Below are 23,909 nucleotides of genomic sequence, written 5' to 3' on the forward strand. Positions count from 1 at the left end.
CTTGTCTTGTCCATGAAGAAGTAGAAGCATCGAAAGGGTTGGAGAGAATTACAGGAACGGTGGCGACAGCGGTATTCCGGAATCGGAGCGGGTAAGCGACGAGCAGTTCACACAGGGGGACTTGCCGGAGTACTAAAATCCTCTTGGCTTGTGTGGCGAAGGTAGTGTGACTTAGGCTGCGTACGCTGCTTGGCGCGACCGCCAGAACCTCATTCCCGAAAAGCACCGGCGTCCGCCAGAGCTAGTGAACGAGAGAGCTGCTCTCGCCTAAAAGGAACTGTCTTGGTTATGGAGAGAGCTCACGACCCATTCTTAGAACTAAGAGTTTTCTTTGAGAAGGCAAGGGACTAATTGTTGGGCTCCTGACCGGCCGTTAAGCACTGCGCGTGCGCAGTGGAAACCCTTTAGGGGCGGAGGAGGCGGGGGCTGGGACCTGGAACTTACCCTCTGCGACTCGCACTGCGCAGGCGCAGCCGCTTTGCGTCCTATCCAAGTATGATTTAGTTGCTTACTTTTTGTGTTTTTACCCAGGGATGGATATTATGTGTTAAGCATCCCAAAGGAAACAAGTAATATCCTATGTTTCAATTGTTGCGTTTTTCTATGGATAATACTGTCATCTAAAAAAAAAAAATGGGGCACCGAGCAAATTTTGACTGTGCTTGACTTAATTAGCAGCCTTTAATACGTCATTTACCTTTTCTCCTCTTGACCCTACATAAAACAAAACAAAAAGTCTTAGATTTTTTTTTTTTTTTTAGAACATCCGGATTAAAAAAACAAACCAGAGCAGTAAAGGTTTTATTTGTGTGGTGGCTTTTTAAAGCATCAAGGTAGACGTAATAAATGAGTTCTTGGATATTCTTGAGACACACTATTTAAGACATACATAAGCTTTATATTAAGGACTTTGTTTTTGATGAGAGATTGACACAGAGTCTCACTATATATATGGCCTTGGCTCACCAAGCCTTAGAACCTAAATTAATTGTAGAAAAATCAAGCAGATAGTGTGTAATCATTCCTATTTATTTCCTCAGAAGCATATATGTGCTTGACACTTTTGTTATTATTAATGGAACAATGTTGCTACATTATTAACTGGTGGCTTACTCCTATAGTCTAACAAAAACTCTTCTAAAACAGTTTTTAAAAGATACCGTTTTTCTGTGATATCTGTGGAGGCCTGAAGAAAGTGTCAGATTCCCTGGAACTGAGGTTACACATGGTTTTGAGTTAACATGTAAGTGCTGGGAACTGAACGCAGGTCCTCTGCTAGAGCAGCCAGTGCTCTGACCTGCTGAGCCATTTATCTAGCTACTGTATTTTTTTAAATGAAAGATTATTATTTTATGTCTGTGTCAGTACTGTGTTTTGTTGTCCAGATTCTTCCACTTTTGACCATTGTTAAGTCTTTCAGGTGTCTACTGTTGGCCACCAATTTGGTCAGTGTCTTGTTTCTTTGTTACTCTGTTGCTGAGGCTGGCCTGGAACACTCAGCAGTTCTCCTGCTCTAGCTTCTTACTGTTGAGATTGTAGAAATGGGTTACTATAGAACTTTGTCTTATTTCAGTTTGGGGGCAGGGAGCCCAGGCTAGCCACCAACTCAAGGTCTTGACTGCCTTTGCTTCTGTACCTCTTTGGTGCTAAGATTACAAAGCTGCCAGGTAGGAGGAGACTGAAGACATCACATTTCAGTTCTCATCCCTGCTGGCACAGTCTGTGAGTGAGTCTAAATGTTAGTGGTCGTCATTTGAAGAAGACATTTTAAAGTCAGTTGAAGGGTTTTCCTTTAAAGATTTATTTTATTTTTATTTGTGCTATGCGTGTGTGTGTGTGTGTGTGTGTGTGTGTGTGTGTGTGTGTGTGTGTGTGTGTGAGCATGCACTCGAATGCCTGTTTTGAATGTATATAATATATGCACATGAGTGTGAGGATATCTGGTCCCCTGGGTCTGGAGTTTCAGGAGGTATAAGTTGTTTGATGTGATGCTGGGATTGCAGGTCTATGTTTGTTTTCAATTGCAGTTCTGATGCAGAATAATTTATAGAAAAGGCTGAATATGATAGTCCTAGTGTTAGTATCTGGAGTTACTCTAACAGATTACTACAAACTAGGTGGTTTAAAACAACTGAAGTGTACACTTGGTAGTTTTGAAGGCAAAACGAATGAAAGCAAAGTTTGACAGATGCCCTCCTTGCTTCTGGCTTTTGATGGTACATGTCTTTCTGCTCTTTAGCTTGTAGAGTTGTCCAGTCTGTGGCACTGTTGCATAGTACATTCTCCATAAGGATACTATGTCTGTCCTCATCTAGGGATGTATTAGATCTTACTCTAATCAAATATGACCTCTTCCTAAATTGAAATACTGTTTCCACACAGAACTGGTTTCCAAGTAAGAACAGGTAACATGGATTTAGGACTTTGGGAAGATTACAGGTTAGTCCAGAACTCTGGTGTTAGTTATTTCCAGCAGTTTGATATTTTGATGATCAAGTGCAAATCTTGGCTATTGGCTTCTCTATTCTTCAAAATTCAAGTTGTTTTTTTCAAGAAAATCACACTTGACTTTTCCCTGTGAAGGAAAATTTTGTCAGCAGTCTTGTTGCATGAATCATCAAAATTAGACTTCTCCAAACTTGGAAAGTTGATGATCTCTGAAAATAAGTCTAAAGGGTGATTATGTTGGTTCAATCTTTTTATTTTAAAGCCACATTTATTATTTTGAGTATATGTGTGAACACACATGCCATCACCTGTTTGTGGAGGTCAGGGGACTACTTTCAGAAATTGGTTCTCATCTATGACCATGTGGCTTCCAGGGATCAAATTCATTCAGGTTAGCAGAATGGTGGGAAGTGCCTTTACCTAGCCATTTCATGGCTCTCAGAATTTTTTCTCCTTGTGTTGGGGGACATGAGGGTGCCGGGGACATATAGGCCTTGCATATGCTGGGCTAGTTCTCTACTACTTAAGTGTATCCCTAGGCCCTAGAAATCAAACTGTGGTGTTAAAATAGTAATATTAAAATGTACTTTTTGTTGCTAAAGTTGCATTTTTAGTGGGTAACATATATGAGTGATGAATGAGTCAAATGCCTAACCATTTAATGTAGACAAAATACTGTGATGGAGAACTTAGTAATATTTCCTCTGTTCTCAAGAAAATTCTTGTTTGAACGCAAACAAAATATGAGCATTCAAAACATTCTACAAGAACCACTGCATATTACTTTTAACTTATGGAGATTTTCAGACAGTGTGATAATATAGTTAACATTTTCCAAATTATTTCTCATCAAACATTATGACTCATTTTTCATGGTGTAAATCTGTTATTAAGACTTTGTGGGTCTGTAGATATAGTTCAGCAGTAGTGTGATTGATTGCCTTGGCTTAGCTTAAGGAACAAAACAGGTGAATGGAAAAAATGTGTTTATGGAGCTGTTGATATTGAACATTGTCATGTTTTCCAAATTAAGAGTCCAAATACAGAACCAAACTCAACAACAAGCTTCAAAATACCTTCCAAATAGGGGCAGGTGCTTTAAGTTTTTTCTTTACACTAATCAAAAACAAGTTCTGGCTGGGCTGTGGTGGCACATGCCTTTAATCTCAGCACCTCAGGAGGCAGAGGTACACAGATCTGCGAGTTCGAGACCAGTCTGATCTACAGAGTGAGGCCCAAGACAGCCAGGACTATACAGAGAAATCCTGTCTTTAAAAACAAACATAAATCCAGTCTTACCTGTCTGTCCGTGGGTTATATATTTATAGATACAACCAATTGCAGATCAGAAATTTTTGGTAAAATGGGTCTATGGTAAGCATACTCAGATTTTGGTGTATGTAATGGAAATGCCGTAAGGGATCTGAGCATCCTAAAATGTTGGTTCCTTGTGGATTGGTTAATCATCCATGGATACTGAGGGCTTACTATGCATGTTTTGTTTGGTTGTGGAATAGGGTCTCAAAAGTAGACTGAAAGTCTGGCTACCACCCTGGCCGGCACCATAAGTGGTGCTTTTGATTCCTGTGTCAGGAGTCATAAATAGTAGTCTGTTTTAGAGGTTTTGAACTTGGTAAGTTCTTCTGTATAAAGATTTTATGGTGAACATGAAGAAATAAAGAATAGGGTTTAAACTTTTGCCATCAGATCAGTCTTGTTCTTGTTAAGTAATTGGGAAAACCCTTTTATTGTGCTGGCCTGAAACATGCAAACCATGTTATGGGCTTGTTTAATTAATTCTATTTTTCTAATCAAGTTTTTGCCTAAATCCTGTTCCTTTTGCTTATCTGTTTCTTTTTTGTAAACTTTTAACAAAAATCAAAGTTTAGTTTTTATGACCAGTGAGTTATTTTCTTTGGATTTGAAATTTACTCTAACTTGTGCTTGAAAATGAACAGAGATTAGGTGGTTTGTCTTGTGTTGAGGTGACTTTTGTGTGAGTTTTACTTCTATACAAGTTACTATGGATTGTACTTGTTGCTTCCCTTGAATCCTTTTATCTTTTAAAAGTTCATATATTTCTAAAAGTACACACACTGCTAAAGAATCCAAAGAATCCAAAAATTCCCTGATAACTATTATCCGCTTCCCTGAACGTAAGGGGTTTAGTTTATATACATGCTGGACTGTGAAACTTGAAATGGTTTTGTGTGTGTGTGTGTGTGTGTGTGTGTGCTGTAACTTTTTCTTCCCCACTGAGTTTGTATATCAATACATGTCAAGTGTATAAAGCTGTACTTTACTCATTTTAACTGCTCAATAGAGGTCCATTTAATTTATTCAACTTACTACCTTTAGTTAAATTTCATTTAAATTGTTTACAATTAGAAAATTCGCAAAGTTTGGGGGTTTTTTTGTTGTTGTTTTTTAAAGTTTTGTTGCAAGACTAAGTACATCCTCTCCTGCTGAGTATTGCTAAGTACATCCAGCCAGGGCAGTCCATTTAGGGGCATGGGATATAGGCAGGCAGACAGCAGGTTCGGGAACAGCCCCTGCTTCAGTTGTTGGGGGACCCATATGAAGACCAAGCTGCTCATCTGCTACATATATGTGGGTGGCCTAGGTCTAGCCCATGCTCACTCTTAGTTTGGTGATTCAGTCTCTGGGAGCCCCCAAGAGTCCAGGTTAGTTACTCTGTTAGTCTTCCTATGGAGTCCCTATCCTCTTTGGGTCCCTCATTCCTTCTCCCAACTCTTCCGAAGACCCCTTGAGCTACATTTTATGTTTCAGTGTTAGTCTCTGCATCTCTTTCCATTGGCTGCAGGGTGGAGTCTGTCAGAGGGCAGTTATGCTAGGTTCCTGTCTGCAAGCATAACAGCGTCATTAGTAGTGTCAGGAATTGGTTCTTGTCTGTGGGGTGGGTCTCAGTTTAGGGCAGTTTAGTCATTGGTTGGCCATTTCCTCATTCTTTGTCCCTCACAACTTGTAGGCAGAATACATTTTTTGTTGAAGGGTCTCTGCTTGTTTGTTTATTTGTTTGTTTAATGACATTTTAGACTCATTTACAGAAAATTGAGTGGTGTAAGGATATACCATCCCATTATCCATAACTTAGATTTCACAGTTAACAGAGTACCATGCCTTTGTTTTTTTTATTTTATTTAAATGCTAAGGTTTTCCAAGTTGTGTCACTTTTCAGCTTTGTCTCATTACTATTTCTAATGTTGTCATTTCTTAACACCTATAATTTTTAGTATTGGAGGTGCAGTTGTTCATTTAGACATCTGTGGTGAAACTGTTTCATACTTCAGGGAATATAATACTTTTGTAAATCATATATATGTGGGTGACATTGGCAGTGTTTGAATTTCTAGTTTATTATCAACTTTCCTTCTAAAGTTCTCTTAGAAGGTATTAGGTTTGGTATTATGTGTTTATTATTATTACTCATTGTTATTATTAACTATAATTACAAGAACAGGTTTTCTTCTGTTAAAGCTATTTCTTACTCTTTTAGAAGGGGTTTGATTGGAGGCTGAATGAATCATTTTTATTATTGTTAGTGGTGGCACATGTAGAGACACATTGTATAATTCTAGGTATGCCTTATTTTAGCATAGCTAATTAGAACTGTATTTTCACTCTAACACAAGCATTAACCTAATCCTTTCTAGTCTTGCTTTTCAGTGTAAATCTTGTTGTCTCTGACAACATTGAGTAGAATTACAGAGCTTTCCTTGTGTAAAATATAGCATCATACAGTCTCTGACGTATAAAAGTTTTGAAAATGTAAAAAGTCCCAGTATTAACTGTGTTTTAATTTGTTGTAAAGAGGAACTTAAAGGATGTGGGATCAAGGAGGACAACCTTGGCAGCAATGGCCCTTGAACCAGCAACAGTGGATGCAGTCATTTCAGCACCAGCAAGATCCAAGTAAGGGAAACCCTACATTTGAAAGCAGATGCAGGGTGGACATTTAGACATGGATAATATCTAGCTGATAGCATTCAAATTGGCTTACTGAATTTTAAAACTGATACTGTCTTAAGTTTTCTAAAGAAAAAGCATGAAATTTGCTTAAGTATTTATTATATATTTCTATTCTGGGCTGTATATATTACAGTTTGTGCTATATCATTTTTGTATATCAGTGTACATGTTTGTGCATGTTCAACATAAGGAGTGGGTGAACGTGTGTATTTGTGTGTGGAGGCAGAGGTCAGTATCAGACGTCCTCCTCAGTCACTCTCCACCACTCACTGAGCCTGGAGCTCGCTGACTGAGTGAGACTGGCTGGCCAGAAAGCTGTAGGGACCTACCTGTCTCAGCTTCAACCGTGCTGGGTTATAAATGTGTAGTAGCTTCTCATTCTTACGTACCAAGCTGTTACTGAGCTGTCTGTTCAGGCCCATTATGCTATGCCATTTTCAGATTTCTTTTTACTATGGACTGTCTCAAGAGTGTTGAATTAATTAGTGTTGCAGGTTTTTAATCCCAGCACTTGGGAGGCAGAGGCAGCCAGACCTCTTGAGTTTGAGACCAGCCTTGTCTATATAGTTCTAGGCTAGCCTGAGCTACATAAGGCTAGTTTTGCTTCATTTTTGTGATTATTTACATTGCTCCTTCCTTAGGGAAATTTTTTTTTTTTTTTTTCTGTTTAGAGGCAATCTTTTCTAATGTAGCCCAGGCTAGCAAAAGTGTTTTCTATATAGCCCAGGGTAGCCTCAAACCCACAGTGCTCCTACCTCCACTTCCTAGGTTTTAGGTTATATATATGCACCACCATACCTAGCTCATTTCTTTTTAAATAGCTACATAGCTCTTTAATGTATGGTTTTATTCTACTATAAACCAACAATGATAGCAACAGTAATACTTCTGGATATTTGATTGTTTATACCTTTCCAGACTTAAATAGTTAACGTAATCATGCAAAAGTAACATTAGTCACATGTTCATTTATTTTCTTAGTAAAAGTGCTAAGCTTGCTAGATCACAGTTGGGAGGTTTAATATATTTGACCTAGTTATAATTCTATCCATCCAGGCTAATCAGTTTTCTGTTTCAATAAAATGTGTGAGAATGTTTATTAAAACTTGAATAAATTAATTACTTTGTTTGCTATTAATAATGAAAGGTCTTAGAGTTTTAGTATAGACTTGGAGAGGAAAATCCTAAAAGAGAGTAGAAAGGAGACATTGTGAAGTTGAGACATTTCGTCCACAGCAGTGAGTGTAAAAGTACAGCTGTGAGAAGACACAGGGATGGAAAGTTGCACTGGTTTATCATTTGCAAGCCCAAAGGCAGCCTGTGAAGAAGGAAACATTCTGAAGGACTAAACAATTGAGTTTGCTTAGTTTCACACTGGCTTTAAAAGGTGCATGTGTCTTTTCAAAAACTCAGCAAACTAAGGTCATAAATTTTCTATGACATAATATTAGAATGTGTTAAGAGTGGGCTGTTCGCTTTGTTTTGTTTTGTTTTGCTTTGTTGAGACAGGCTCTCTCTCTGTAGTTCTGGCTATCCTGGAGCTTCTATTGTGGACCAGGCTGGCCTTGAATTCACAGAGATTCTCCTACCTCTGCCTCTGCAGTGCTGAGAGTTTAGGTGTGTGCTATTGTGCCAAGCTGAAAGTGTTCTTATAGAGTCCTTTTCTGAAACTCATGTATGTTTGGTCTACACATGGAATGCTTCCTAAGCATATTTGTAGATGTAACTTTGTATAGTAGTTAAACACCTATCTAACTAATGAGGGATACTTAAAAAGGGGAGGATAAGGTAGAACAGAGAAGAGAAAGAAAGGGAAGAGGGAGAGAAGAAAGAAGAAAAGAAGAAGCCAGGGATATAGTCGAGGAGTAAAAACACTTGATATGCAAGCAGGAGAGCTGGAACCCATGTTAAATGCTGGGTGTGTAATGGTCCAGCCTCAGAAGGCAGCAAGAGATTGATCACTAAGGAAACTGGTTGTGGATACGAGCCTTACCTGGGATTGAGAAACGCTTCCTCAAAGAATAGTAAAGACAGGATAGAGGAAGAGACAGCAACTGTCATGCCTTCAAATGCACATGTGCCCATAAACACATAGACATATATGTGTGTACTGTACTGAAAAGAAGACAAATAAGAGTAATTGAGATACTTATTTTACTTAGAGGTGCTATTCTTTTAGCTCCTACATTCTGAATGCTAAATTCTGCTAACATACTTCAGGCCAGATTGACTGGGCTGCTTTGGCTCAAGCTTGGATTGCACAAAGAGAAGCCTCAGGACAGCAAAGCATCGTAGAACAACCACCAGGAATGATGCCAAATGGACAGGATATGTCTACAATGGAGTCTGGTCCCAATAATCATGGGAATTTTCAAGGGGATTCAAATTTTAACAGAATGTGGCAACCAGGTTTGTTATGTTTCCCAAATTTTTGAATGTCTTATTATAAAATGAGGATTAGTAGTGTATTGTTTAACTTGTTTAGTTTTGTAACTTCTTGAAATTAATGCTCCTTAAGAAATAGGTAGTCTCAGTTTGATTTGATCTTGACATTTTTTGTGGTTAAATTATTTTGTACATAGTCTGCTAGTGTTGTGGCACTCAGTTTGATTTTTTTCTTGGTTCTTCATTCCTAGGCTGACAGGGGCTGGGAACACTCTGGAACCCTCACTTGGCATCTAGGGAAAAGAGAGCACTCTTTGTCTCTCTGTTGCAACCTCTGGCCTTTTCAGGAACAGCACTGGCCGAGTAAAACATGTCTAGCCTCTAATTAAGGAAAAGTTGTGCCACTGTCTGACAACAAGCCTGTCAGATGCGCTCTGCTCTTCCCCTCCTCCACCTTCCCTCCCCACCCTTTCACATAGTGCTGACTTGCTCTAAGTACTTGGCTGTTCATTTTCTTTTTTTTAAACTTCACGGTATGATTTAGATTCTTTAATGTTTACTCAGTTTCCCACGATTGTGTTAATATTCTTAATAATCCCATTATGCTATTTATAGAGATTGCACATTTGGATATGTTGCTGCAGAAGTCATAGCTTCTGTTTGCTGTTTTTATTATTTCTATTATTACTGGTGAGGATGGAAAACATAGGGTCTATTTTCAATACTACTTTTAAAAGTAACAAGTGTTCTCATCTTTGATAATGTGAAATGATTTATTTTTGTCTTTTAGAAGGCTGATTTTCCCACTTTGGGAAGTATTTTAGTTTTGAGTTAAAGTTTGCCCACCCAGCATCAGTGGTCCTCCTTTCACTCCTGCTGCCCTTAGCTTCCCCGAGTTGGCTTTCTCTGTGACATGAAGGAACTTGTTAACCTTTGTGTATCTCAATTTCCCCTTTTGAAATTGGCAGATACCAGAATTCTCCTTACCTTAAAGGGCTGTTGTGAGGATAAATGTGTTCACAGAAAAAAATGATACCAAATTTAAGATCCTCTTTTTATGTTGTTACTATTGATCAGTAATAACAGTTCATCCAAGAGTTGTTTTGGAATTTGTTAAATTTGTTAAAAGCACTTTTTGGAGCTGAGTATGTTCTCACATGCCCTGGGGAAACTAGGGCAGTAGGAGCTTCTGTTGAGGCCAGTCTTAGCTCTGTAGAAAGTTCCAGCTTAGCTTGGTCTACATAGCAAGATTCTTGTCTCAACATACCAAACAAAATTATAGCTTTAGGCATTTTGTTTAAAATGTTAGTTAGAATAGAGCTAACATTTGAATTCCATATGGAATAGTTTTTAACTCATTCTTATTTTAAGGTAATGGAAAACAGATTTGGCCAAAATGTTATAAATTGCTTTTTAAATTTTGTTTCATTACTTTTTGTAGCTTTGAGATCTTAAAATTTGTATTGACTTTGTTATAATCCCCTGTTGAATGTCTTTATGCCTAAATCCTGAATAGAATGGGGAATGCATCAGCAGCCCCCACACCCCCCTCCAGATCAACCATGGATGCCACCAACACCAGGCCCAATGGACATTGTTCCTCCTTCTGAAGACAGCAACAGTCAGGACAGTGGGGAATTTGCCCCTGACAACAGGCATATATTTAACCAGAACAATCACAACTTTGGTGGACCACCTGATAATTTTGCAGTGGGGCCGGTGAACCAGTTTGACTATCAGGTGAAAGATATTTTGTTACCTTACTATCATAGATGTGCACGTAACCCATTCCTTGGAAATGTGTTGTCAAGAATTCCTAAGATGTGTGTCATTTTCAGGGTTGTACAGATAAGCACATACAGTGTCAGAAAATTTACCAGCGTTTAGTAAAATCATTAGATTTTTAATTGATTAGGAAATTGGTACCAGTGAACATTAGGAAAAAATTGGATAAATTGGAAAATGTATAAGTGCAGATAGTTATATGATGCCTTGTTTTTAGGTCAACGTGATATATCTAAATGTTAAAGTATAGAAAATATACAATAGTTGAATACATTATATGTCAGTAATAGAGAATAAGTGAGACAAAGCACGACTATAGATTGTCTTAACTGTTATCCCTTTTATGTAAAGTTATTACTGATTTCTAAGTGTTTTTTTTTTCTTCCATTTTTATACACCATAGTAATGGAATTGTTTATGACTTCCTTTGTGACATTCATTGCTAGGAACATTCATTACATAGAACTCTATGGAGCGTAATGTTATCGTATGGGCTTTATTTTCTTTAAGACCCTGCTTTGCTAGGGTCTACCCTTAAATTATACTAGATGTCACTGACTGCAGTTGCTGCTTTATGTAATAAGCTATCATAAACTGCAGGTTTAAACTTTAATCACAAGCTGAATTTGATATGTTCACTTGAGATGATAGTCCTATCATTAATACATGGTTAGATTCTTGTATTCTAACACTTGGGATTCACATGTGACAGTTTTTCTGTTATGAAGGGATGTAGTGACAAGGAGTCCTCTCCTTACCTTTGCTTGGCCTGGTGAAACCTGTGTGAACAAGGCAGAGAACCTCTTGGCAGCTTTCTCCTAAAAAAGGCCTCTGAAAGTGCAGATTTTCAAAAGAAAATAGTTAATTCTGTGTCAGTGTTGACTTGTAAATAAATAAATCCTGCCCTGCTTTAGCAACAACCTGGATTCACTAGAAATGGGAAGTTGAAACTGACAACAACAATAAATTGTTCTGTAGTTTTTAGTTAAATAAAAATTGGCTTCTTGTGGTGATGAGTCCTGTTTCCCCAGCAGCCATGAGGCTCTTGAGTTTGTCAGTCCTGGGCACATAACAAGTTCATAGCCTGGCCTCCACAATGAGAGCTGTTCTTAGAAAGAGAAAGAAGAGACTGTTGATATCTCGGTGGTATTGCAAATTACGAGTGAATTTAGAATGAAAAGGTTCATATACATATATAACTATGCGTATGTGCCTTCCCATAGTTCTCAAATAATATATCAGCTAGGTTGTAGTATCTTGTTCTTATTTGTATAATAAATACATAAGAAAATAATAATAAATAAGATAATAAATAAATAAATAAAATAATAAATAAATAAGAAAATCTTAAACTTTCCTAAGAAAAGCAAGCCTGGGTTCTTGGGGCTACAGAAACACTGTTGGTTGTTAGAACTATGGAATTCTTGGTTTTGCTACACACATGGATTTCTACTGTCCCAGTTCATAACACATGTGTGTCCCAGAAGGTATATTAATAAATTGAAGAAAATTAAAATGCAATACTCTTTCAGCATGGGGCTGCTTTTGGTCCACCACAAGGTGGATTTCATCCTCCTTATTGGCAACCAGGACCTCCAGGACCTCCAGCACCTACACAGAATCGAAGAGAGCGGCCACCATCATTCCGGGACCGGCAGCGTTCACCTATTGCACTTCCAGTGAAGCAGGAGCCTCCACAAATTGGTAGCTATTTATGTCTGTTCCACAAACCACATTAGCATACTGACTTTATCACTGTGAAAACATCATTTTGGTTTCCTAAGTTGTTAAAGCTTCTCTTTGGTTTGGTAGAAATAATGGTATTTTAAAACCCTATCATTTTATAGTCATAATTCTTAAACAAAAAAAGGCATACTGATCTAAAATGTAAAAGTTTTTCAATAGTTTTTCAGATTACTTGCCTTAAACAGTAATTTGTGATAAGATGTAGATTCCTGCATCTTCAGTGTTCTTTGCCTTAGGGGCTCTTCCCAGCCTTAGCTGTGAGACAGACTGCTGCCAAATTGGTTTCCTTGAATTATTTGCATCCCATGTGTACTTTACCAAAAAATAAGATAAAATAAAATAAATCCCAAAAAATTCAAAACATTTAACTTTAAAATATTAAAAGCTAGGAATGACAAGTTATATATTTATTCTATATTATCTCTGCAAAGTTTCAAATCACCTACCATTTAGTAGAACAGGAAAATATGCCTTTTAACATCTTAGGAAGATCCTAACTTACTGCTTTTTAAGTTTAGCTGAATGAATTCTTAGAATCAAAACGGACTATGCCTTTGTTTGACTGTTTTTTTTGTTTGTTTGTTTGTTTGTTTTTTTGGGGTTTTTTTTGTATTTTAGGAAGCAGCTTAGGATGAGAATTTGGGCCTGAGTTGGTTTATATCATGGTTCACTAGCTTTTTAACCCTGAGCATGCACATGGGTTTATCTCTTTGAGCATCAGTTTCCTCACCTACAAAAATAAGTGGAATAGGAGGAGTAGTAGTGATCCTAGGGCTCTTGTATCCATTAAATGAGATGACACTTTAATGCATTTTTGTGCCCTGACTAATTGTAACATTAGAAAGTGCTCACTTCTGCTCTTCATGGGAATGGCTTTCAAAGCACAGCAATAAAGGAGTTGACTTTTAGTCATGGCATCTATAGGAACTCAAAAACTTTTATTTGCTTATTCTGATTTTTTACTTAAATTGACATGGGACTATGTTTTTCCCTTTTGTGAAACAGATGCAGTAAAACGCAGGACTCTTCCAGCTTGGATTCGTGAGGGCCTTGAGAAGATGGAACGTGAAAAGCAGAAGAAATTAGAGAAAGAAAGAATGGAGCAGCAACGTTCACAGTTGTCAAAAAAAGAAAAGAAGGCCACTGAAGATGCTGAAGGAGGAGATGGTCCTCGTTTACCCCAAAGAAGTAAATTTGTAAGTAGAGCCTGACATGAAACTAATCATTTTGTCTGTGTGAAAAGTAGCCTGAGCCTATACAGAAAAGTCCTCGTATTTTTGAGAGGTCTTGGAGTGAGTCTTTTGGGGCTTGGGATCATGGTTCTGTGTATGTCCCACTGAGATGGGATAAAGTTAATGCCCCAGGGTGCCTAGAATACTTCCTCAGGCTAGTGTTGACTCACCATCCCTTAGATTCCCAAGGATAAAGACGTATGTACTTGCCTGTGCCTAGTGGGGTTTCCGTTTTTGTGTATGTTATTGAGGGGAAGTGAAAGAAAAATAGGGGAGGGGCGGCAGTGAGTTTAAAAAAGCCCATTCTGTAAGAAAGCTTCATGTAACTCTGGTTAGTTTTTAGGACAACGTACAATTCTGTTTTTCATTACTGTGCAGCCAGCTCTCTGCAGTGAACCATATACAACACAAGTGCTATAACATAGAGAAACGAGTCCGCCCTTCCATAGACACTTAATGTACACATTTTACTGAGGCTTCAGTAGTTTTCATTCTTGACATGAGCATTAAAAGTTTGGGTTTTTTATTTTTTAAATATTTATCTCACAGTTTGTGGCATGTGCGGTTTAGGAATTTTTTTGTTCTGTGATGTTTTGTTTAGACATTGTTTTTCTTCTGTCTTCCTAAATATATTGGGCTTGTATTGCATATATCTGTCCTCTGGTTCTAGTATTCTGTCCATGGGAATATTTAGTCATCTGCTTTTTTACTTGGTATAGTATAGTAGCTAGGAGTGACCATATGATACTTCTTGGACTAAAAAAGGGTCTAGGGTTTCTAGGCACTAAAATCATACAAAGACAATTTCTCAGTTTGAAGTAAACTTAATTTCTTATCTGTCTACTGTGTACTCACAAGTACTTTAGGAAGGTTGGAATGATGACTTAGTGGTTAAGAGCACTGGCTGCTCTTCCAAGAAATGAGTTAGATTCCCAGCACCCACGTGGCAGCTCAATCATCTGTAATGCCAACCTGAGGAGATCCAGTGCCTTCTGGCCTTTGCAAGCACATGATAACACAGAAACAACCGTACACACAGAATAAAAATGAAGGTTTAAGAAAACTTAGTAATAAAAGAAGAAAATGGAAACTTAGTTTTAGGTATAGCAAGCTGAGATTTTGGATCTGGCCAGTGATTTATTGTCATATTAAATAAATTGATAACTAGTTCATTATATAACACTGTAATAATTAAACTTTGGTTCATGTACTCAAAGTTTACAAGCCATTTGTTTAAGAATAGTATTTATTGAATCATGTCTGCATATGATACTTTCCTTGGTTTTTACAAAATAGGTCAAAATTCATAATGGAAAAAAAATTAATTGACAAAGTAACTGCTTTTCATAAACCTTTATGTAATCATAGTTTTCCTCCTCAGGTTACACTTTCCATTCCTAAGGAAAATAGTATAAATGCAGAGCTGAGTGTGGTGCCAATGTTCTGTATGCTCAGTGTTCCCAGGGCATGCGTCTAAAACTGAAAATGGTTATCTGAAATATATGTAACAGCAACAGAAATTAATAGAACTTAAGTAACTTTAGATTGAAGGTATAAACCAGCAATAGACTACCACATGCTTACTCATGCTCAATATCTTTATAGCCAACAACAAAAAAAAGCCAAAACAAAAACAAACCCCTAAACTGAAACTTAGAAAGCAGCTGCTCTTACATGTTAGCTTTCTCAACTTTATATCTTAATTGTAACTCTGTGTTCCCATACTGTTGCCATAGGATAGTGATGAAGAGGATGAAGATGCTGAGAACTTAGAGGCTGTAAGCAGTGGGAAAGTCACTAGAAGTCCATCTCCAGCTCCCCAAGAAGAGCACAGTGAGCCAGAGATGACCGAGGAGGAGAAGGAATATCAAATGGTAAGCATGCTGTTAGGAAGTGTTTATTCAGATAGCGATCTGCTAGGTAAAGCATGTGTGAAGAATGCAAATGTTACTCCCCTGGACCTTTCCCATGCTCTAAAACAATCTGTAGTATACAAAGTACAGAACCATAGTCTGAAGTAGTTATTAACTATCTTTCTTTTAATAATAATCTGTTTAGAAACTTTTAGGAAATCACACACTTTCTCCTTCCCTTTCCTCTCTCTAATCCTTCCTTTCCATATTTCCTTTGCTCTCAAATTCATAGCCTGTTTTTTGTTTTGTTTGGTTTTCTTTTTTTGAGACAGGGTTGTTCACCCCAACAACATTCTAAATAGCCTTATAGCCACAGATTAGTGCAGTTCTAATCAAAGACACCTCTTTGCAACAGATAGGGATCATTAATGCAAACCAAAACTTATCAAATAACAGAGAGCAAGAGATTATGTGGTGCCTAGTTACAACGGATAGACAACACAATTTCTGCATCTGTGGCTCAGGAATCATTGAGGGAGGGGCCCAGAGTGATTGTAAGAGCCAGAGGGACAGGAAATTTGCTGAGATTGTATCTCATAGAAATGTCAGAGAAGCCATATCCATGAAGTTTCACCAACATGGCTGTCTAAACAAGACCTGAACAAGGACAGATAGACTTGAAACCTAGAAATGAGGAAGCTCAAAGGGTCTCAACTTTAAATGAAGAACTATGTACAACTAAGAAATGTTGGGAACAGGAGAAATGAAAGCCCTCCCACCCCCATTGGTTGTCCAATATCAAATCTATTCCTTTGTAACAGTAATATCACTGAATAATACTTAACTGGGCCAGTAAACAGCTCTGGATAAAAACCCAGTCATGTAAGCCTGATAATCTGAGTTCAGTCCTTAGAAGACTGATTCCAAAAATTGTCCTCTTACCTTTGCACATGAGCCTACATACACATACAAACAATATCAATAAAGAATTATTAAAATGTTTTAGCATGTGTGAGGCTTGAAAACATTATTCATCTTTTTCCACGTTATTAAAGATTTATTTATTTTATTTCTGAGTACACTGTAGCTATCTTCAGACACATCAAAAGAGGGATGGTTATGCACCACCATGTGGTTGCTGGGAATTGAACTCAGGACCTCTGTGAGAACAGTCAGTGTTCTTAGCCATTGAGCCATCTTTCTAGCCCTCTACTTTTTTTTTTTTTTTTTTAATGGAAATGTTATGAATGATTAAAAGAATACATGATTTAGGAGGCAATAGGGAATTGTCTTGGTTATTTTTCTCTTGCTATCATAAGACATCATGACCAAGGTGGCTTAGAGGAAAAAGAGTTTTGGGGGACTTGGAGTTTCAGAGGATTAGAGTCTATTATGGTGGGAAGCATGACAGCAGGCATGTGGTGCTGGAGCAGTAGCCGATCCCTTAAATCTGGGTTCATAAGCGTAAGGCAGAAATAGTTAGCTGGGAGTAGTATGGGGTTTTTGAACCTCTAAAGAAGCACCCCGTCTGTGACACACTGCAACAAGGTCATACCTTCTAATACTTTGCAGACAGTTTCACCAACTGGAGAGTAGACATTCAATATATGAGCCTATGGGGACCATTCTCATTCAAAACCCAGGGGCTGAGCAGAACTAATTTTTTTTTATTGTGAGAATTGTTAAAGCCTTATCAGTGAAGTTCATTATCACCTTGTGAGATTGTCATTTTCCTACAGTCTCCAGAACATAATTCAGTCTATTCTCATTTCTGTAAGTAAAAGGATCATGGACACAAAGTCTAAGGGACTAAAAGTCTACATTTGATACTAAAACCATAGCTACAGTCTATCTCGTACTCAAATCTCTTGTGTTTCTATTTTATTATATGCTAGGGTATTGTCATAATTTATGAGTATATTAGTTCAGAATTACCAAAAGACCATTGTCTTTGTTTTTTGTTTGTTTTGTTTTTGTTATTTTCCCCTCACAGAATTTTATTTTAACCTTGAAAAATGACTTAAGAAACTAGAAACTTTAGAAACTTTAATGCTAACCAATACTATTAAATAAAAGGCTACATTCAACTTAAAACTATGGAAGTTTTGTCTGTGTGTGGGGGAGTGGTATGTGTGTATGCAAGTGCCCGTGCATGCCTGTGTGGAGGCCAGAGGTTTACATCAGGTATTTCTAATGTTCTTGATATTCTGTAGTTAATTACTTTTGAGACAAGGTTTCTCACTGAACCTAGCGCCATTTGGTTAGATTTTTTGGCCAAGTAGTCCCCAGACCTGCCTGTCTCTTCCTCTCGAGCTGGTATTACAGATGCAGGCCACCATGCCTGGATCCTTAGGGATGCTGGGGATCCAAACTCAAGCCTCATGCTTCCACAGTAGTTAAGCCGCCCGCTCAGCCGTCTTCCCATCCCAGACATTTTCTCAATACAAGTTTTTACTTTTTATTTCTGGCAAAAGAATTCAAGGTTTCTACAGATAAGGTTATAGCTTTTTTTCTCTTTTTTCTTTACATCTCAGCTTTTGTTCTGCTGAGATCACAGGTCACTTATTCTTTGATACTATGGATTTGAAAGAGTTTTTTTGTTTGTTTTTGTTTTTTTTTTAAGTTTTAACCTTTTTTGAACTTTTTTCAAGATACTCCTTAGTGACTGACTGGTTTGATCTTAAAATATTTTAATTAAAAAGAGCTTTACATTTTAATTATTTTGAAAATAATCAAATGTATTATAATTAAATTGGAAAATATATAAATATTTTTCCTTAGATGTTGTTGACAAAAATGCTTCTAACTGAAATTCTTCTGGATGTCACAGATGAAGAAATTTATTATGTAGCTAAAGATGCACATCGGAAAGCAACGAAAGGTACATTTTGTGGGTGTCATGGCTTTATTTTTAAAGGGGAATTTTTAATTCATTGGTTATTTTGGACTATTTTTTTTTTGTCCTCTGGATTTCTATCAACATATTTAAATATTTTCTCCTTGCATGTGTTAACTCGTTGGAAAAGATTCAGCTTGTAGATATCATATTGGAACCTTAGAAGCACTTTGTTTTCTCTGACCTACCAGATAGCATTCATCCTCTGTGGTACTCTAAAACATGGTGTGGAAAATTCCTCATGTTCAGTTTATTTCACTAGAGGCTTTTTTGTTTGTGTTTTATAAAGTAGATATCTTGGTATTGATATGTAACTTCTGTACATTTTAAATGAATTATGAATTACAACAAACCTTCAGAGTTTTCAGTTTTCTCAGTTATAATTCATTTGAAACAGTGACAACCACCTTCCCATATGATTTTAGTAACACTTTAAAAATATACAGGAAATAAAAAAAATTATGTGCCATATCTCAGAGAAAGAAATACAAATATACTTACTAACTTTTTTCCTCATCATAAACCAATTTCAGCTCACATCAGAATTGTAATTTCAAAGCCAGACATGCTACTGGTTTTAAAATGAATGTTATGTTTTTAATGTTTCTTCTCTCCCCACAAAGCAGCAATAGTAGTAGATTTAACAATACCATAGACTCTCATGACTATGAAATCGTGGCTATTTGTGTTAACATGTTGTTCCTGTTGTTGATGTGATACAAAGCTCCTGCAAAACAGCTGGCACAGTCCAGTGCACTGGCCTCCCTCACCGGCCTCGGTAAGTGTCTCAGTGTGCGTGTGAGAGGGCTAGAGGGAGACCCTTGACTTGTCTTTCTACTGTTCTGTTGGGAAATGCACTGTTCCTACTTAGTTTATGAAACTTGGAAGCCAGGCTTACCTAGTTTCTTTGAGTAAACATTCAAAGTGGAATGATTATAAATGGGATAGTTAATGGAGTTCACTTGGGTGAGTTGAATGGAGGATTTCCTCATTAATTGTTCCAGTGTGTATGTGATATATAATGTGTAATAATATGTTATATATTATATACACATAGTTTGTACTTAATAAGTAATGGTTTACCCTAGTTTAGGTAGTTTCTAAACTCTCTTTAAAATTATGACAGACATACATAGGAATTTACCTAGACAGTAATTAATTTGATGGTTTGTATGAATTGTGTTGGAGCAAATCAAGTTTCAACTGAGAGGAAATGGGTTTATCTTACAACAGTAATGTTGTGTTCATAGTTTGCTATTTGCATGCTATTAAGACTAAAGCTTGAATTTGCCTTTTCCTCATCTTCATGTTAATTTGTGTTAGGAACAAGAGAAATGGGTAAAATAAAATGTCCATGTAATTTTGGTATTATACTTTTGAGATCACTTCTGGGTGGGGAGTAATTCACATCATTTTTATACCAGTGAGAATTATTTTAAGTTACTGGAGAAAATTTGCCTAACATCCTTCCTGAACTCAAGGAAACTTTGAACAGTAAAATAATTAACTTGAGAAATATTTTCAAAATCATCCTCAATTTATTACAGTAGTTGGATTGGCTTAACTGTAGGAAGACTTCATTTTTGCCATGTTAAATGCTTTTGTTGGTTAGTATAGATAATAAAAGCCATTATTATAATTCCTTGATGGTGAGAAATATGTGAACAAGGAATAAAATCTTGATACCACCATTGTCTGAGGATTCTGAAAACTTAAACTTTGAAGTTATATCTCTCCCCACCCTGAATAAGCATATTTTTTTCAGGAAAAGGCAATGAAAAACAAAATAAAGTTTCTTCTCTGATCTTAAGAAGTTTTAGTGGCTCCTGTAATGTTTGCATGTGACAGATTGAGTTTTGTGCACACAGGTGGACTGGGTGGCTATGGATCAGGAGACAGTGAAGATGAGAGGAGTGACAGAGGTTCTGAGTCATCTGATACTGATGACGAAGAGTTACGACACCGAATCCGGCAAAAACAAGAAGCCTTTTGGAGAAAAGAGAAAGAACAGCAGCTATTACAAGATAAACAGATGGAAGGTAATCTTAGATTTCTGTGGCTTTTGTCTAGTTTCATATGTGCTTTTGTGTTATTATACCTGTTTACTAGTTTTTTACTTCAGGTCACCAGTAATACATGAGTGTAGAAAAGACTTTCTCTTAGAGTCATTTAACTATGAGCAAGAAAGAGCAAGTTCACATTTGAATTCTCTACTGTTCACTGTGTCCTCTGCCTGTATCTATCCTTATGTATCTGTCTGTCCGTAACAAATAGCTTTTGCTCTGTGTCTATTGAACAGCACAGAAAGCATGCTATGGGGAAAAGGAATGGAAAACTATACAGAATTCTTTTAGTTTGACAAGGGATTAAGTCACTGGCTGTAACTGATCTCAACTGACCCAGATAACAAACATCAACCAGTGTTCATAAATGGTTGCTTCCAAACTGTATGGCCAGTTTTAGAAAGTTGCTTTTAACTTTTGTAGTTCCTGCTTTTCAGCAAATGATACACACCCATGTCTAGGTCAGGGGGATAGATGAGGAGCAATTAAGATTACAGCTTTGCATTAGCTTAAAGTTGGTTCCATGAGAAATCCAAGGCAGGGAAAACTGATTGTTACATTTTCCTTTTAAAAGCAGGGCAAACAAATAATCTGAGTGCACAGCAAGATAGTAGTCTTCTGTCTTAAGTGACTTCAAGGTGTGTTACTAACTCTGGCTATGAGGCCCAGCAGACATTAGAGTAAGAGATTATTTCAAAATATTGTATCACCACAGTTTTAATTTGAAACCAAAGTAGAAATAGTGTAGCATAGAACTGGAGGCTGCATTGTAAGTATGTGTTCTAGCTGAAATCACATTGTATTCCTATATTTTTACCTTGTCCCCATGATCATAAATAAACCAGGGGATTTATATACATTTATTTCATGTTAAAATTGTTGCAATGAAAATATACTTTTGAAAAAAAAAAATGGGAATGGAGTTTTTTAATGATGGAATATATTTACAATTATTGAAAAAACCCTATTTAGGGAAAATAGAAGATTAGAAATAGAAACACTTTATTAAAGACACTTGCATAAGTACAGTTTTTGTTGAGTATTTCTGATGATACAAGGAATAATGAAAGAGTGTTAGGTTTTAATTTTTGAAAACATACTTGGACAGCTCTTAGGAAATGACTGAGCATTGTTAAAAATTTTCTAAGAATCACTGCTAGTCTCTTGTTTTGTTAGTTATTGTTGGGGTTTTTGTTTGGTGTTGGGTTTTGTTTATTTGGTTTTGTTCTCTAGCTGTATGTGTGTAGATAGATAGACAGATGATAGATAGATAGATAGATAGATAGATAGATAGATAGATAGATAGATAGATAGATAGATACCTTGCTGTCCTGGAGCTTACTATACAGACATGTCTGAACTCTCATGCCATTGCCTCCCAAGTACTGGGATTAAAGCCACCATTCTTGGCCACTGCTTATCTCTTATTTACTAGTACTGGACAAGAGGGAAGTCTTTTCTTCTGTCATATGGACTCCTGCGTTTGGATACTTTATTGACCTGTCTAGAATGGTACTAGCTAACTATATTTTGTCGCGGACTACTTGAAATGTACTCAGCTGACATGTTGATATAGGTAGACAGTGCTAGACTTTGAAGACTTGCTGTGAAAAAAGTTTCAGTTCTTTTTGATGCAGTGTTTGAAATATTAATACTTTTGATATATTAGGTAAATGAAATGTGGGAATTAACTACTTGGATATTTTTACCTTTTTAATATAGCCATTAGAAAGTTTTTAATTGCTTACAAGGTTTGCACCCTAATTCTAGTAAAGATGAAACTGTTGTCATAATATGATAATATGGAAATTTTTCATTTCTTATTTTTTTCTGTGTCTTTTTTCTGTTTCAGAAGAAAAGCAACAAACAGAAAGGGTTACAAAAGAGATGAATGAATTTATTCACAGAGAGCAAAGTAGTTTATCACATCTAGAAGCAAGTGAAGCAGACGGTGATGCGGTTAATGAAAAGAAAAGAACTCCAAACGAAGCTCCGTCAGCTCTAGAGCCCAAAAGAGAGCATAAAGGGAAAGAGAAGGAGCGGAGGAGTAGGTCAGGCAGCAGCAGTAGCGGCAGCTCCAGTAGCAACAGCAGGACTAGCAGCAGTAGCAGCTCCGTCTCCAGCTCTTCATACAGCTCCAGCTCAGGCAGCAGCTGCACGTCCTCTCGTTCCTCCTCTCCTAAAAGGAAAAAGAGACACAGTAGGAGCAGGTCTCCCACAGTGAAAGCTAGACGGAGCAGGAGCAGGAGCTACTCTCACAGAATTAAAATAGATAGCAGCAGGACTAGGGTGAAGCTGAGAGATAGGAGGAGATCTAATAGAAGTAGTATTGAAAGAGAAAGAAGAAGAAACCGGAGCCCTTCCCGAGACAGACGTAGAAGCAGAAGTCGCTCAAGGGATAGACGAACCAATCGTTCCAGTCGCAGTAGGAGTCGAGATAGGCGTAAAATTGAGGATCCACGTGGAAATCTTAGTGGGAACAGTCATAAGCATAAAGGTGAGGCTAAAGAACAAGACAGGAAAAAGGAGAGGAGTCGAAGTATAGATAAAGACAGGAGAAAGAAAGATAAGGAAAGAGACCGTGAACAGGATAAAAGAAAAGAGAAACAGAAAAGGGAAGAAAAAGATTTTAAATTCAGTAGTCAGGATGATCGGTTAAAAAGGAAGCGAGAAAGTGAGAGAACTTTCTGCAGGAGTGGTTCTATATCTGTTAAAGTCATAAGACACGACTCTAGACAGGATAGTAAGAAAAATGCTACCAAAGACAGTAAAAAGCATTCAGGTTCTGATTCTAGTGGAAGGAGCAGTTCTGAATCCCCCGGAAGTAGCAAAGAAAAGAAGGCTAAGAAGCCTAAACATAGTCGGTCGCGCTCCATGGAGAAATCTCAAAGGTCTGGTAAGAAGGCAAGCCGCAAACACAAGTCTAAGTCCCGATCAAGGTAGTATACTTTTTAAAGTATTCTGTCTGATTTGTTTTTAAGTTTTTTGTTATTCAAAGTTGAAAGTGTCCTTTCTCTCTCTCTCTTTTATAAACTCAGTTTGGTATTTGTTAAACATTTTAAAATAATGTTAGAAATCCTGTATAAAAGTTTTTATTTATATTGCAGATTTTAAGTATAAATACATTTTTATTTTTAAATTTTGTCTTTTCCCTTTTTTCTTTTTCAGATCAACAACCCCTCCCCGTCGTAAGCGCTGAGGAATGACGTGGCAAGACTGCCATGATGCTGTTTTTAAAAATTCCATGAGTTTAAGGGCTTGTCTCATTATAGAGGCACATTGTGGCTGTGTAGGTGAAACCAGATTTTTTTTTTTTAATTGTGTAAATAGGTGTCTTTTTTCAAATGCTGCTCCAAGTTACTTGATAGGATTTCTTTGTATTACATTTTTTTCAAGAAATAGTACTTAATAAGACTATAAATATGCCATTCTCTTTCAGCTGTAATGTTCTCAAATTTATTCTTGAATGTACTGTGATGTCAATAAAGCTCTTTAGTTCATTTTTGTTAAA

At 37.1% G+C, this 23,909-nt stretch overlaps 1 protein-coding gene across 3 annotated transcripts; it reads left to right on the forward strand.

The window, feature by feature from the left end:
* Nucleotides 1–23,909, forward strand: PNISR (PNN interacting serine and arginine rich protein). 3 transcript variants are annotated; one of them, XM_080938606.1, is made up of 12 exons: nucleotides 1–91; nucleotides 6,281–6,381; nucleotides 8,659–8,847; nucleotides 10,340–10,563; nucleotides 12,141–12,312; nucleotides 13,360–13,550; nucleotides 15,323–15,460; nucleotides 18,221–18,320; nucleotides 19,060–19,113; nucleotides 20,204–20,374; nucleotides 22,251–23,337; nucleotides 23,567–23,909. In XM_080938606.1, the coding sequence occupies exons 2-12, from the start codon at nucleotides 6,294–6,296 to the stop codon at nucleotides 23,595–23,597; spliced, it is 2,445 nt and encodes an 814-aa protein (XP_080794732.1). In that variant the 5' UTR covers nucleotides 1–91; nucleotides 6,281–6,293; the 3' UTR covers nucleotides 23,598–23,909. The 3 variants fall into 3 exon arrangements, with proteins under 3 accessions (XP_080794732.1, XP_080794733.1, XP_080794734.1); XM_080938607.1 differs by having other exon boundaries at nucleotides 22,251–22,895; XM_080938608.1 differs by lacking the exons at nucleotides 15,323–15,460; nucleotides 18,221–18,320; nucleotides 19,060–19,113; ... (1 more) ...; nucleotides 22,251–23,337; nucleotides 23,567–23,909 and having other exon boundaries at nucleotides 12,199–12,312; nucleotides 13,360–13,496.

The sequence above is a fragment of the Micromys minutus genome, assembly GCF_963924665.1.
Source record: "Micromys minutus genome assembly, chromosome: 26".
NCBI lineage: Eukaryota > Metazoa > Chordata > Mammalia > Rodentia > Muridae > Micromys > Micromys minutus.